This window comes from Bufo bufo, chromosome 6 (genome assembly GCF_905171765.1).
Source record: "Bufo bufo chromosome 6, aBufBuf1.1, whole genome shotgun sequence".
NCBI lineage: Eukaryota > Metazoa > Chordata > Amphibia > Anura > Bufonidae > Bufo > Bufo bufo.
The window spans coordinates 82,947,407-82,962,759 of record NC_053394.1 but is presented as its reverse complement, the minus strand read 5'-3'; the positions used below and the strand labels follow the sequence as shown (position 1 = coordinate 82,962,759).

The 15,353-nt window shown below is 45.8% G+C and overlaps 1 protein-coding gene across 1 annotated transcript in view; it reads left to right on the top strand.

Moving 5' to 3' along the window:
* LOC121005371 (lysosomal acid lipase/cholesteryl ester hydrolase-like) overlaps window positions 1–15,353 on the top strand; it is a 56,328-nt gene that overhangs the window by 5,742 nt on the left and 35,233 nt on the right. The window contains exon 3 of the mRNA XM_040438062.1: window positions 12,788–12,902. Coding sequence (XP_040293996.1) covers window positions 12,788–12,902 — 115 coding nt within the window. The remainder of the gene's footprint in view (window positions 1–12,787; window positions 12,903–15,353) is intronic.

Below are 15,353 nucleotides of genomic sequence, written 5' to 3'. Positions count from 1 at the left end.
CCACAGAATAAGGCCTCATGCACACGACCGTATGTATTTTGCGGTCCACCAAAAATACAGATGGTGTCAGTGTGCATTCTGTATTTTGCGGAACGGAACAGCTGGCCCCTAATAGAACAGTACTATACTTGTCCGTAATGCGAATAGGACATGTGCTATTTTTTTGCGGAACGGAAATACGGACAAACTGAAATGGAATGCACATGGAGTAACTTCCTTTTTTTGCGGACCCATTGAAATGAATGGTTCTGCATTCGGTCCACAAAAAACGGACCGGACATTTGCATCAGGAAAGAAATACGGTACTTCGGTTTTTCTTATAAAAAATGTCCCAACTTCTTCCTAGAAAACTCTTTCCTACCATCTCCAAAGTAGCGAGTCTCATGTCAGTAGTGAAATACCTTCATGTTTTACTTCCCCATAGCACAAGGAAAAAAAAAAAAAAAAGTCACAAGACTCATGTCTAACAAGTTAACCCCTTCCTGTAAAAAAGTTAAGACAATCCAACTACTGTTTCCATTTTCACCAAATAAGAGAATTCACATCACAATTATTTTTCTGTTCTGATCTGTCAGGACAGAAAAATAAAGAAAAACAGATCCTGTGCACCAGTTTAGGCATATTTACATCCGAAAAAGTTTTCTGTCCAAGAAAACACACCTCAGACGGAAATAACTGATGCAAAGGATCAGTTTTTTTTCCTTTATGTTCCTGGTCTTCTAATGTCAACTCTCCCCAAACAGTATCTGCCACCCTGACAGAGACCATCATAGGCCTGCTACCTGCTCAGCCTCTCGCTGGCCACACCGGCTGATCAGTCTCAACCAGTGGGTTCACCATCTTCTCAGTTAAGACAATAGGCACACCTTAGGCTACTTTCACACTAGCGTTCGGGTGTCCGCTCGTGCGCTCCGTTTGAAGGGGCTCACGAGCGGTCCTGAACGCAGCCGTCCGGCCCCAATGCATTCTCAGTGGAGGCGGATCCACTGAGAATGCATCCGCCTGCCGGCGCTCAGCCTCCGCTCCGCTCAGTGAGCGGACACCTGAACGCTGCTTGCAGCGTTCGGGTGTCCGCCTGGCCGTGCGGAGGCGAGCAGATCCGTCCAGACTTACAATGTAAGTCAATGGGGACTGATCCGCTTGAAGATGACACAATATGGCTCAATCTTCAAGCGGATCCGTTCCCCATTGACTTACAATGTAAAGTCTGAACGGATCCGCTCAGACAACTTTCATACTTAGAAAATTTTCTAAGTTTTAATGCAGACGGATCCGTTCTGAACGGATGCGAACGTCTGCATTATCGGAGCGGATCCGTCTGATGAAACATCAGACGGATCCGCTCCGAACGCTAGTGTGAAAGTAGCCTTACAGAGATGATGAAGCTGATTGTGGCCAGCTTGCACCAAAGTCTACGATATTCCTCCGGCAGAGGAACAGTATGCCAGAAGACACTGTGTAAGATATGGTCATAAAATGTCTTATGGGCCGAGTTATAATTTAATGAATTGAGTGAACTATATCAGATTTGTAGAGTCATTGATATGGCAGATAAAGGTTTTCCAATATTCTTGGGGTCAATTGTTGTAGAGAAGCCTTCTGTAGTGTTCTTTAGGATGTCTACAATCATTTACGTTTCTAAGGCATCCGGAGGGCAGATGGACTCTCCCATTGTATCAACAACCAGTGGTGATGTCTCTAGTCAGTGTGATCTCATCACAATGTGCAAATGACAGGAGTTGTCCAGCATGGACCCCTGAGGAAGCCAGTCTGACCTGGCGATACGCGTGGGGCATATTTTACCTACACACCATGCCCGCTGACCTACCTTTTTGATAATTATCTACAATTTTTGATTCCGTATTCATTATGCTATATATAGGTATTTTTTATTACTCTGGCATTGTTTGTTTCCATTTAGAAACTGCTGATTGCAGGTATATGTGTTGGACCTATTTTTCCTTTCCACACATGGCTTTGTAATTGTATACAATGATTTTAATCTGTGGGTTTTGTGCTCTCAAATAAACATTTTTACTATAAAAAAGGTGCAGCCTTGTAGGCGGTATTTCTTTTGGTTTGTTTCAATAGTTGTGTATTAATACCGTGGTTAGTTCTTAGTGCATTTGGTGTGCCCCCTTAGGCTACTTTCACACCAGCGTTTTGGCTTTCCGTTTGTGAGATCCGTTCAGGGCTCTCACAAACGGTCCAAAACGGATCAGTTTTGCCCTAATGCATTCTGAATGGAAAAGGATACAAACGGATCAGTTTTCTCTGACATAATCTGGCACAATAGAAAACGGATCCGTCTCCCATTGACTTTCTATGGAGTTCATGACTGATCCGTCTTGGCTATGTTACAGATAATAAAAACGGATCAGTTCATGACAGATGCAGACGGTTGTATTGTAACGGATCCGTTTTTGCAGATCCATGATGGACTGGCCCAAAACGCGAGTGTTAAAGTAGCCTTAATCTGGTTTCTTCATGTGGTTAACAGGTTTTGTTTGTGATTTGTCTAGGATTCTTTTGGCCAGGTATTTGTGAAATAGTTTTGTGTTTGTCCCATATACAGGGAGTGCAGAATTATTAGGCAAGTTGTATTTTTGAGGATTAATTTTATTATTGAACAACAACCATGTTCTCAATGAACCCAAAAAACTCATTAATATCAAAGCTGAATATTTTTGGAAGTAGTTTTTAGTTTGTTTTTAGTTTTAGCTATTTTAGGGGGATATCTGTGTGTGCAGGTGACTATTACTGTGCATAATTATTAGGCAACTTAACAAAAAACAAATATATACCCATTTCAATTATTTATTTTTACCAGTGAAACCAATATAACATCTCAACATTCACAAATATACATTTCTGACATTCAAAAACAAAACAAAAACAAATCAGTGACCAATATAGCCACCTTTCTTTGCAAGGACACTCAAAAGCCTGCCATCCATGGATTCTGTCAGTGTTTTGATCTGTTCACCATCAACATTGCGTGCAGCAGCAACCACAGCCTCCCAGACACTGTTCAGAGAGGTGTACTGTTTTCCCTCCTTGTAAATCTCACATTTGATGATGGACCACAGGTTCTCAATGGGGTTCAGATCAGGTGAACAAGGAGGCCATGTCATTAGATTTTCTTCTTTTATACCCTTTCTTGCCAGCCACGCTGTGGAGTACTTGGACGCGTGTGATGGAGCATTGTCCTGCATGAAAATCATGTTTTTCTTGAAGGATGCAGACTTCTTCCTGTACCACTGCTTGAAGAAGGTGTCTTCCACAAACTGGCAGTAGGACTGGGAGTTGAGCTTGACTCCATCCTCAACCCGAAAAGGCCCCACAAGCTCATCTTTGATGATACCAGCCACGGGCCCATCCATCTGGCCCATCAAGACTCACTCTCATTTCATCAGTCCATAAAACCTTAGAAAAATCAGTCTTGAGATATTTCTTGGCCCAGTCTTGACGTTTCAGCTTGTGTGTCTTGTTCAGTGGTGGTCGTCTTTCAGCCTTTCTTACCTTGGCCATGTCTCTGAATATTGCACACCTTGTGCTTTTGGGCACTCCAGTGATGTTGCAGCTCTGAAATATGGCCAAACTGGTGGCAAGTGGCATCTTGGCAGCTGCACGCTTGACTTTTCTCAGTTCATGGGCAGTTATTTTGCGCCTTGGTTTTTCCACACGCTTCTTGCGACCCTGTTGACTATTTTGAATGAAACGCTTGATTGTTCGATGATGACGCTTCAGAAGCTTTGCAATTTTAAGAGTGCTGCATCCCTCTGCAAGATATCTCACTATTTTTGACTTTTCTGAGCCTGTCAAGTCCTTCTTTTGACCCATTTTGCCAAAGGAAAGGAAGTTGCCTAATAATTATGCACACCTAATATAGGGTGTTGATGTCATTAGACCACACCCCTTCTCATTACAGAGATGCACATCACCTAATATGCTTAATTGGTAGTAGGCTTTCGAGCCTATACAGCTTGGAGTAAGACAACATGCATAAAGAGGATGATGTGGTCAAAATACTCATTTGCCTAATAATTCTGCACTCCATGTATAAAGGTTGTGTTATGGTTTGTTAAATATTTGTTTTAGTGCTTAACGTGGTTCTCTTTTGTGTTATGGTAATTGGTTTGTGTTTTAGCAATATTAACACGTTAAGGACCCAGGACGGGAATGCTCGTCCTAAAGGGCCGGTACTTAGTGCCCCAGGACGAGCATTCTCGTCCTGCGGCACTTGCTACCCCCCCAAGCCGGATCCCTGCTGCATCCAATCCACCAGCATCAGTGATAACGGTGGATCAGCCCCTCATATGCCGCGGCATATGGGAGGTTTGCGCTCCCTCACCTCATCCATCGGGTCCCCGCGCAGCTGTGGCATGGACTCGATGCTTGCCATGGCAGCCCCAAGCCATTCCAAGGCTTGGGGCCCGGCATGTACGGAGGCCTAAGAGGCCCAGCCGACAGGCTGGGTCTCCTAGGCAACTTAGGATCTTACAGTGTAAGACACTAACAGTTCAATACAGATGTTCAGACCCTGTAATGTTGAAGTCCCAGAGTGGGAAAATGGTGAAAAATATATATAATCCCTATGCGTTTCGCCCATACCAATAACCTGGGCTCATCAGGGGATAGATCAGTTCAATAACCTGATAGGCATCTGTGTTGAAGACTGTGTCCCATTCATGTTAACACAGATGCCTATCAGGTTATTGAACTGATCTATCCCCTGATGAGCCCAGGTTATTGGTATGGGCGAAACGTATGGGCACTGCTGAGACTACATTATCAGGAGATTAGTCTTGTGTATGCGCCATTACTGTAAATAGCTGCACCTACATAAATGTATTTCATAACAAATCTGAGCCCGGATTCGTCACGTGCGCTGCAGTCATTAATAAGTCCAGGTTTGGATTAGTTACGGAATACATTGATGCATGCACCGCTACATACAGCAACACCATAGCTGCCAACTGTCCCAGATTTTCAGGTCACAGAAAATTTGCGCTGTTCTGGGCCGAAAATGGGCAGGACTTACATGCTCCGATTTAACCAACTGAAATGTTGGTATGTATGTAACACATGCATAAGACAAAGTCTCCGAGGACAGCAGCCATCTTAATGTAGTTTCAGAGGGGCCCCTTACACAACAAACACGTAAGCATTGTTATTATTAAGGTCATCATATAGGGGGGGGGGGGGGGTGTCTTATAAAAGATTTTATTTTTTTGCCTAACCCTCTAATTAATCATAAAAATAAAAAAAATACCTTATTATAGGACTCACAAAAAGTTAACCTTAGGGTGCCCTCACACACACAGCAGATTTTGGCCAGATACAGACGAGCGAGTTGAGTGCATGTAACTTGCAGCGTGTCAGTGAGAGGATCCGTCCTGGTGTAAAGGAGATCTGGCTTAGTTGCCCATAGCAACCAGATTCCACCTTTCATTTTCCATATGAGCACTGAAAAAACAAAAAGGTAGGATCTGATTGGTTACTACGGGCAACTAAGTTTTCCTCTACACCAGTTTGGATAACTCTACCCCAGTTTATCTTCCTGAGGGGGTGATTCTTTTGAAAATACAGACACAAGCCAGTTAGCTAATCTATTACTAGACAGGACAGAGGGCACGGGAGACATCTTGTAGAAGTTCCACCTTATAAATTAGACATTATGGAATGATTATTATATTTACAAGCTGTGGGGATCATCTACTGGCTGTGGGGTCAGCAGGGACAGACTCAGATTTCTAAAAGTCCATATGGTGCTTTATTTTTCACCCAGCACAACAGTACAGGGCATCCAGGTTACCCATGACTTGGGGTGAAGCCACAGCACATGACATGAAATAAACTCCTGCTCTTCTGGGCGCTAACTATACAGAGGCCTCTTCTCACCTATCCTTTCAGCAGATCAGTCCTCACACAGTCACATAACCAGCAGACACTGACTGAGCCGCTGAGGCCTCTATTTATTCCCCAGTAACGATCCCAGTAACCACACCTGGGATCTCCTCAGGCTAGGTGGAACAGCTCAGGGATCTCAAGTCTCCCTGAAGTTCAGGGAGTCTCCCGCTATTAGGCTAGGTCTACACGACGACATTTGTCGCGCGACAATTTTTATAATGGCAGTCTATGGTGTCGCACTGCAACATGCGACATGCTGCAACTGCGACGCAACAGTCGCAGAAAAATCCATCTCGATGGATTTTCTGCGACTGTTGCGTCGCAGTCGCAGCATGTTGCATGTTGCAGTGCGACACCATAGACTGCCATTATAAAAATTGTCACGCGACATTGGTGCGACAAATGTCGTCGTGTAGACCTAGCCTTAGATAGCGGCTCCCTGACACCCGCATGTGAGACAATATATCCCGGAAAGGTTCACTGATAAGAGAAGTGACAGGACAGAGTTTAGATTACAGGTTGAATTAACCCTTTAGGCTCAAATTGGCTTCTCAAGGAGATATATATGTTAAAGGCATCCCTTCTTCTGTCTCATTCAGTAGCTATAGAACTATTGAGAGAGATGTATTTTTTTTAAATACATTTACACATTTAACCCTCCATTTTAATTATATTATTTACCCCAGTGTTAAATTCACCCCCCCTGGATGCTTGTTTTTTTCCTACAGTGGGGTAGATAATTACACACAGGGTTTTAAAGAATGAACTTCCTGACTCAGACCAAGAGCCGACTCAGCGAGTCAGCAAGTGAATCCAAGCTTCCGTCATCAGCGCATGCTCATTGCGCAACCTAAGATTCGGTTCCCTTGCTTCTTGTCAGCTCAGCGAATGAACCGATTCATGTAAAAGATCCGAACTTCCCATCTCTAGTTTACTCACAGTAAATCTTTCCGACAACCTGTAGCAGTGTCCCCTTCTCGGCGCGTGCGCACAGTGCTAGAAGAAGCCGATGCCAGCAGTCCGCAACGGCGCATCGGGCTGAGCCTGTGCGCACACGCGCGGGATCTCAAAGCGGGAGGAGGGGGAGGGAGAGGCGGCACTGAGGAGTAGAAGGCGGCGCTGGGCACAAACGGCAATGTGTGCGGCCGGGCACCATGCATCCACAGACCTCCCCTGCTTGGGCACCTTAATTCAATGATTGACAGGTTAGTAAAACCTGTTTTTTCCGCAGAATAAAGCCACAAATAGCTTTTATAAGGCCACCTTAGAAATCAGAATGCTACCTGGACATGAGCAGATGTTTAGCTCACAGGGCTTATAGGTGGTGACAGAATCCCTTTAATCATATACAGAAATATGATAATTTGGGGCAGGGTAATGAGCCCAGTCCTCCACAGCATAGAGCAAAGTGTGCAGATACTGCATATGTCTGGAAAATGTAATAAAAAGTTTGTAAAAGAAAAAAAATTAAAACCTCCTTGAAATGAGTTTTTGCAGGTTGAGATGTCTGAATAGCTGGTCTGGAGTAAGGCTGGGTTCAGACCTGAGCGTCTTTGATATGCGCGTTTAACGCGCGTTTTTGACGCGCGTTTTTTGCAATAGTAAACGCGCGTTTGACGCGCGTTTGTGTGATTGACTGCAATGTCCTATGGCCACAAACGCGCGTCAAAACGCCCCAAAGAAGCTCAAGTACTTGTTTGAGCGTAGGGCGTTTTACAGCGCGTTTTTCAGCGCTGTAAAACGCTCAAGTGAGAACCAGGGCTATAGGGAAGCATTGGTTTTCATGTGTTGAGCGTTTTACAGCGCGTTTGAACGCGCTGTAAAACGCTCAAGTGTGAACCCAGCCTAAGGCTGGGTTCACACTTGAGCGTTTTACAGCGCGTTCAAACGCGCTGTAAAACGCTCAACCCATGAAAACCAATGCTTCCCTATGGCCCTGGTTCTCACTTGAGCGTTTTACAGCGCGTTTGAACGCGCTGAAAAACGCCCTACGCTCAAACAAGTTCTTGAGCTTCTTTGGGGCGTTTTGACGCGCGTTTGTGGCCATAGGACACTGCAGTCAATCACACAAACGCGCGTCAAACGCGCGTTTACTATTGCAAAAAACGTGCATAAAAACGCGCGACAAAAACGCGCGTTAAACGCGCATATCAAATACGCTCAGGTCTGAACCCAGCCTAAGGGTGTGGACTGGTATGTCACACTGCCAAACCTACCTACCATTCCACAATAATCCAGCCCACAAACACGATGTGAAGTCTAAGGCTCAATTCACACCTGAGCGTTTTACAGCGCGTTCCTACGCGCTGTAAAACGCTCAACAAGGAGAAACCAATGCTTCCCTATGGGAATGGTTCTCACCTGGGCGTTTTACAGCGCGTACGATCGCGCTGTAAAACGCCCGACGCTCACACAAGTACAGGAGCGTTTTTTTGGGCGCTTGTCGCGCGTTCCCGTACATAGACTTTCGGGAACGCGCGACACTGTGTGCACACTTGTCTCTGTATGCGCGCTTGTAAACGTCCGTACAATCGCGCATACAGAGCGCTCCTTTCAGAACGCTCAGGTGTGAATTGAGCCTAAGGCTGGGTTCACACTTGAGCGTTTTACAGCGCGTTCAAACGCGCTGTAAAACGCTCAACACATGAAAACCAATGCTTCCCTATGGCCCTGGTTCTCACTTGAGCGTTTTACAGCGCTGAAAAACGCGCTGTAAAACGCCCTACGCTCAAACAAGTACTTGAGCTTCTTTGGGGCGTTTTACAGCGCGTTTGTGGCCATAGGACATTGCAGTCAATCACACAAACGCGCGTTAAACGCGCATATCAAAGACGCTCAGGTCTGAACCCAGCCTAAAACAAGACGCAAACAGTAAATGCGATTAAAGGGGGTTTCCTGTCTCTCTTCCTGCTTGCCATAGACATAGAAACAGCGAACAGGAAGAGAGACAGGAGACGGCACGCACGCACGGCGCATGTCTTCTCGTCAGAAAGCTGATCGTTGGGGGTGTCGGACCTCCGAGGATCTGATATTGATTAAAAGCTCGGACAACCCCTTTAAATAGAAAAGTTTGCCTAAGGCCTCCTGCACACGAACACCGACGGTGGGGCAGCCGCAGCGGATCGCGGACCCATTCACTTCAATGGGTCCGTGACCCGCCCATTCTGCAAAAAGCTAGGACATGTTCTATCCTTTTGCGGAACGGAAGTACGGGACGAAACCCCACGGAAGCACTCCGTAGTGCTTCCATGGGTTTCCGTTCCGTGCTTCCGTTCTACACCATTCCGCATCTCCGGATTTGCGGACCCATTACAGTGAATGGGTCCACATCCGTGATGCGGAATGCCCAAGGAACGGCGCCCGTGTATTGCAGATCCGCAATACGGCAACGAGCAGCACACGTCCATGTGCAGGAGGTCTAACACAGATAAAATAAGACTGAAACAGGCGCAAAACCTCTTGAGAAAATTGCCCTCCTATATTCTTTTTATCTCACCCAGCTGAGGATTTACCACTCAAAACTGAGAAAGGGCTCATGCACACGACCGTATGTATTTTGCAGTTTGCAAAACACGGATCCGCAAAAAATACAGATGATGTCCATGTGACATCCATATTGCATCCGTTTTTTTTGCGGATCCATTGTAACAATGCCTATCCTTGTCCGCAAAATGAACAAGAAAAGGACATGTTCTATTTTTTTGGCGGACATATGTACACGGAATGCACACGGAGTCATTTCGGTTTTTATTCAGGCCCCATTGAAGCGAATAGTTCTGCATACGGACCTTTAAAAATTGGAACGGAAACGGGAAAAAAAAAAAGTTTATGTGCATGAGCCCAAAGAAATATGCTAGCCCTGAAGTGGAGAACAAATTAGGGCTCATGCACACGGGCGTTGGTCGGCTGTTTCTTGCATTGGTGACCGCAACTTGAATGGGTCTGTGATCCGTCCGCACTGCGAAAAGATAGAACAAGTTCTATTTTTTTGCGGCGCAGAGACACGGCGAGAACCTACTACTCCATGCTCCATAGTTCTTCTGTGGGGTTCCTTGCCTCTGTTCTGCACCGTACCTTCCAGATTGCGGACCCGTTCAAGTGAATGGGTGCTCATGGCCAGTGCCCGCATATTGCAGACCGGCTGTTTGCAGGGCGCAATACGGGAACGGCCGTGTGCATGAGCCCTTAGACTGTTTTTGTGACTAAATGGGGCACCTACATAAATAGATCCGAAAATAGACTCAAAAGTTAGAAAACTTCTGAATTAATCAGAAGGGATATGTAATGCAGTAACAGCAAAGTGAATGCGGCCTTTGTTTGCCCATAAAATTAGATGGGCGTATTTCCTTTGGCTGTCTTTCTTTTGGCATTTAGTAATTAGACTAGGTGTATTCTTATTATTCTGACCTCTGGTGGTTTTTCAGTTAGGCCTCCTGCACAGTTAGGCCGCAATGCACGAACACCTTCTGTGGGGCAGCCGCAGCGGATCGCGGACCCATTCACTGTAATGGGTCCACTATCTGGCCGTTCCGCAAAAAGATAGGACATGTTCTATCTTTTTGCAGAACGGAAGTACAGGACGAAACCCCACGGAAGCACTCCGTAGTACTTCCGTAGGGTTCCGTTTCTCACCATTCCGCATCTCCAGATTTGCGGACCCAATGAAGTGAATGGGTCCGCATCCGTGATGCGGAATGCACACGGAACGGTGCCCGTGTATTGCGGATCCGCAAATGCGGTCCGCAATACGGCAACGGGACACCTACGGTCGTTTGCAGGAGGCCTTAGACTGGTTCCTATTCACTTAGACATTTGCACATGAAAAAAGTTGCATCTTTGCGGAGAAAAGTCGCATGTCTTTAAATGCAAAAGTCTCACTTCACCACTGAAAACAGGTGAAGAAAAGTACGCCAGCCCTAGAGTGGAGTAGAAATTAGACTATTTTTGCGACAAATTCAGGCGCAAAAAAAAGGCGCACCTACATAACTAGATTTTAAAAAAGTTGCTAAAGTTAGAAAACATCTGAATTAGGGCTCGTTCACACGAACGTGTGATGCCCGTTGCCGTATTGTGGACCGCATTTGCGGATCCGCAATACACGGGCACCGTTCCGTGGCCATTCCGCATCACAGATGCGGAGCCACTCATTTCTATAGGTCCGCAAATCCGGAGATGCGGAACGGAACACTAAGGAAGTACTACGGAGTGCTTTCTGGGGCTCCGTTCCGTGCTTCCGCACCACAAAAAGATAGAACTTGCTCTATCTTTTTGCGGAACGGAAGGATCGCGGACCCATTCAAGTGAATGGGTCTGCGATCCCCATGCGCCTGCCCCACGGACCGTGCCCGTGCATTGCGGACCACAATTTGCGGTCCACAGCACGGGCTTCACACCCTTGGGGCTCGTTCACTCGAACTTTTTTTGCGTTCCGTATATGGGCCGTTTTTTTTGTTCCGTATATGGAACCATTCGTTTCGATGGTTCCGCAAAAAAACGGAATGTACTCCGTATACATTCTGTTTCCGTATTTCAGTTTTTCCTTTCCGTTCAAAGATAGAAAATGTCCTATTGTTGGCCGCAAATCACGTTCCGTGGCTCCATTCAAGTCAAATTTTTTTGGCGGGGCTACACGTTGTGCTGTCTCCATTTTTTGTGGGCCCATTGAAATAAATGGGTCCGCATCCTATCCGCAAAAAAAAACAGAACGGACACTGAAACAAACAACGTTCGTGTGCATGTAGCCTTAGTCTAAAAAAAATCAAAATAGAGGCGCAAAAGCCTCCAAAACAGGAGCAATTTCAGTAGTAAATGCAACTAAAAGAATAAGGCCCCTTGCAGATGAGCGTGTCCGGATTAGGTCCGAATGCTTTGCAGATGCATTCAGGGATAACTGCTTCGCGTACAGATGTTCAGTTTTTATCGTGCGGGTGCAATGAGTTTTGCGTGATAAAAAACTGAATGTATACAAACAACATTTCTTAGCAACCATCCGTGAAAAACGCATTGCATCCGCAGTTGCTTGCGGATGCTTGCGATTTTCACGCAGCTCACTTCTATGGGGCCAGCGTTGCGTGAAAATCGCAGAATATAGAACATGCTGTGTTTTTCATGCAACGCACAGGTGATGCGTGAAAACCAACGCACATGTACACAGCCCCATTGAAATGAATGGGTCCGGATTCTGTGCGGGCGCAATGCGTTCACATCACGCATTGAACCCGCGCGGAAATCACGCTCGTGTGAAAGGGGCCTAAGACTGTCTAAAACAGCATTTTTTTGACTAAAAACAGGCACAAACAATGAGATTTCAAAAATTTCATATACACTTTGGGGATTTTTTCCGTGCGGAAATTGAGCTGCCATGCGGATTTCCAAATCCACAGCATGCCAATTATGGTTGTGGTTTTAGCTGCAGATTTCCAAGGAAGGGTAAGATCTGCGGCAAAACCACATCAAATCTGCACCGGTGTTAGAAATTGTGGATTTTGGTGCGGATATGGTTCATGTGCGGTATCCCCATTTAAGCCTCATTCACACATCAGTGTTCGATCAGTGATTTCCATCAGTGATTGTGAGCTTAAACCTGGTTTGGAGCCTCCACAGACATGAGGTAGAAGGAAAAGATCTGCACCTTCTGTGTTTAGAGACACACACCTGGTTTTGGCTCAAAATCACTGATGGAAATCACTGACCGAACACTGATGTGTGAATGAGGCTTTATCCTCAGGATAGGTCATCAAGAAAAATATCTCGGAAAACTCCTTAAATGCTAGCCTTGATAGAACGATCTGAGAACACACCGTGCCCCGCAGCTTGCTGTGTAGCCGTGTAGTGCACAATTCACTCCAACGTTGCCTTGTCTTATTTCTTGTAGAGTGAACTAATTGAATACAAAGGATATCCCAGCGAGGAATATGATGTGACTACTGAAGACGGCTATATCCTAAATATCAACAGGATACCTTTTGGTGTCAAATCTCCATTTACAGGTGTGTGTGGACGTCAAAGCTTGGTATTTTCTCACTTTTTAAGACCAGTCACTAATGTTTAGTCACGAAAAACGTTGCATAGAATCCTGTGCGGTATATTTTTTAAGGTAATGTATCTTTAACATATTCTTTTTTTTTTATTTACTGTAGAATTTTTTTGGTGTAAAGTGCATTTCTTATCTTCAGCAGACGTAAAGGGGTTGTCCAGCCTTGGAGCTAACAACCCCTGGGGTCCTAACTGGTGCACCTGAACACAAAAAACTCTACTCACCTGCCCGTGGTCCCAACGTTGCTCCGTTCCCAGTCATTTCTGGTCCCCACAGGACCACTTAGAGGAATGGTTCCATAAACACAGGCCAACGTGACATCACTGCTGTGACTTAGCGGAGGCCTGAAGAGGAGATTAGCGAGGCAACGGCAGAAACGCAGATAGCGGAGTGAGGTTTTTAATGTTCTAGGCACACTTTAGGACATAACAGGTTGCTGGCTTCAAAGTCAGACATCTATGGCGTATTCAAAGGATATACTATAAATGTCAGATGACAGATGTGGTTCCACCCTTGGCACTCACTCCTATTGTGAGAATTTGGCCCCATCATGCACCATCGTGAATGAACAGGTGGCCATACATGCGCAGCTCTATCCACTGACTTCTATGGGACTTTCAAAAATGCTTACTGTGCTACTTTCCAAAATCCCATAGAAGTGAATAGGGAGCACCAAACGTGCACAGCCACCTATCCATTCACAGGGCTCAAGATAGGGGCCCCATTCTTGAGACCACCTCTGGGGCCCACAACTGTCAGGCATTTGTGACATATCCTGTCGATATTCCATCTAGAGAATTCTGCAGCTCTCCCAAAATGTGGTCAAATAAGGTGACCTTTAGGCTACTGTACATGCACATGAACGTTGTTTGTTTCCGTGTCCGTTCGTTGTTGTTTTTTTGCGGATAGGATGCGGACCCATTCATTTCAATGGGTCCACAAAAAATGCGGACAGCATCAGTATGTCATTTCCATAGCCTCGCAAAAAAATAGAATATGTCCTATTCTTGTCAGTTTCAGGCATTGTTGCAATGGATCCGTAAAAAAAATAAATGGATGGCATACGGATGTCATCCGTTTTTTTGGGGGGATCCGCAATTTGCGGACTGCAAAACACATACGGTTGTGTGCATGTAGCCTTATTCACCAGTGCAACCTTTCAGTCCTCTTACTGGGACTTTTCTCAAGCAGTGTACGAGTGCAAATGTTCATTTGGATATTCCATAAATGTCCAGATGGAAATACCGCTTGATATGTATTTTATGAAACTAAAAAAATATGAGAAATTCCCTTTAAAAGGGTTGTCTAGTTTCCTATATTGATGACCCATCCTGAAGATAGGTCTGTGGGGATTTGACTACCGGCACCCCTGCCGATCTGCTCTTTGAAGGACAGGCAGCGCGCTTCGTCTTACTTACAGCGGCAGTGCAGTGTGGTTACGACTGCTTGTCTCATTGAAATGTATGAATTTGGCCCATGCCTGATAAATTTTGGATTTTAAAATTGTCCACAAAATGACTTTTTATGCCTTGTACAGGGGGTGTGGAAAAAAAAAAAACTACTTGTCGAAGAACTAAAGCAGGGTCTCGATCTCCTTGTCCCTCATGACTTGTCCTGATACAAAAAATTAATTTTAAATCAAAACCATATTTCAATGCTTCCTTATGCATGGAGCTGGCTGGCTTGCGTTCCAGTCTTTGTGGTGTGAAATGACTCTAAGTTTAGTCCTCGCTCACACCAGATGATTCTGTCCAGAATGCACTACATCGCGACCAGCTCACTATGTTGTGGGGCAGGAGGGGGCGTGACGATCCTTTGAAGTGAATGGCACCGTAGCCACAGCCGCAGGCGATCAGATGCACGGGATCACAAGGCACAATTATGCCTTAGGTCCGGTCAAAATGCTGGACTGGACCGCAGGCATAATGTGCAGCCGATCGCATTGCAGTCGTTGGGCATGGTTATGGTGCCAACCACTTCAACAGACCACTACGCCCCCTCCTGCCCCACAATAACGCACTGCCTGGTGTGAACGAGGCGTTAATGTGATCACAGCTCCCTGTAAGAGGTCGGGTGTCGGGAATGTTTCTACAATGTTTGCATTGCATTGGTGGGCAGTGCGCCCCCCCCCCCTCCGGTATTAAAATCATTGGTGGGCAGTGCGCCTCCCCCCCCCACTCCACGGTATTAAAATCATTGGTGGGCAGTGCGCCCCCCCACTCCACGGTATTAAAATCATTGGTGGCGCAGTGCGCTTCCCCCCCCCCAAGTATTATTATCATTGGTGGCAGTGGTCCCCTCCGCTTCTTCTCATTGCATTAGTGGCAGTTCCGATCGGAGCCCCAGCAGTGTAAGCCTGGGGCTCTGATCGGTTACCATGGCAGCCAGGACGCTACTGAAGCCC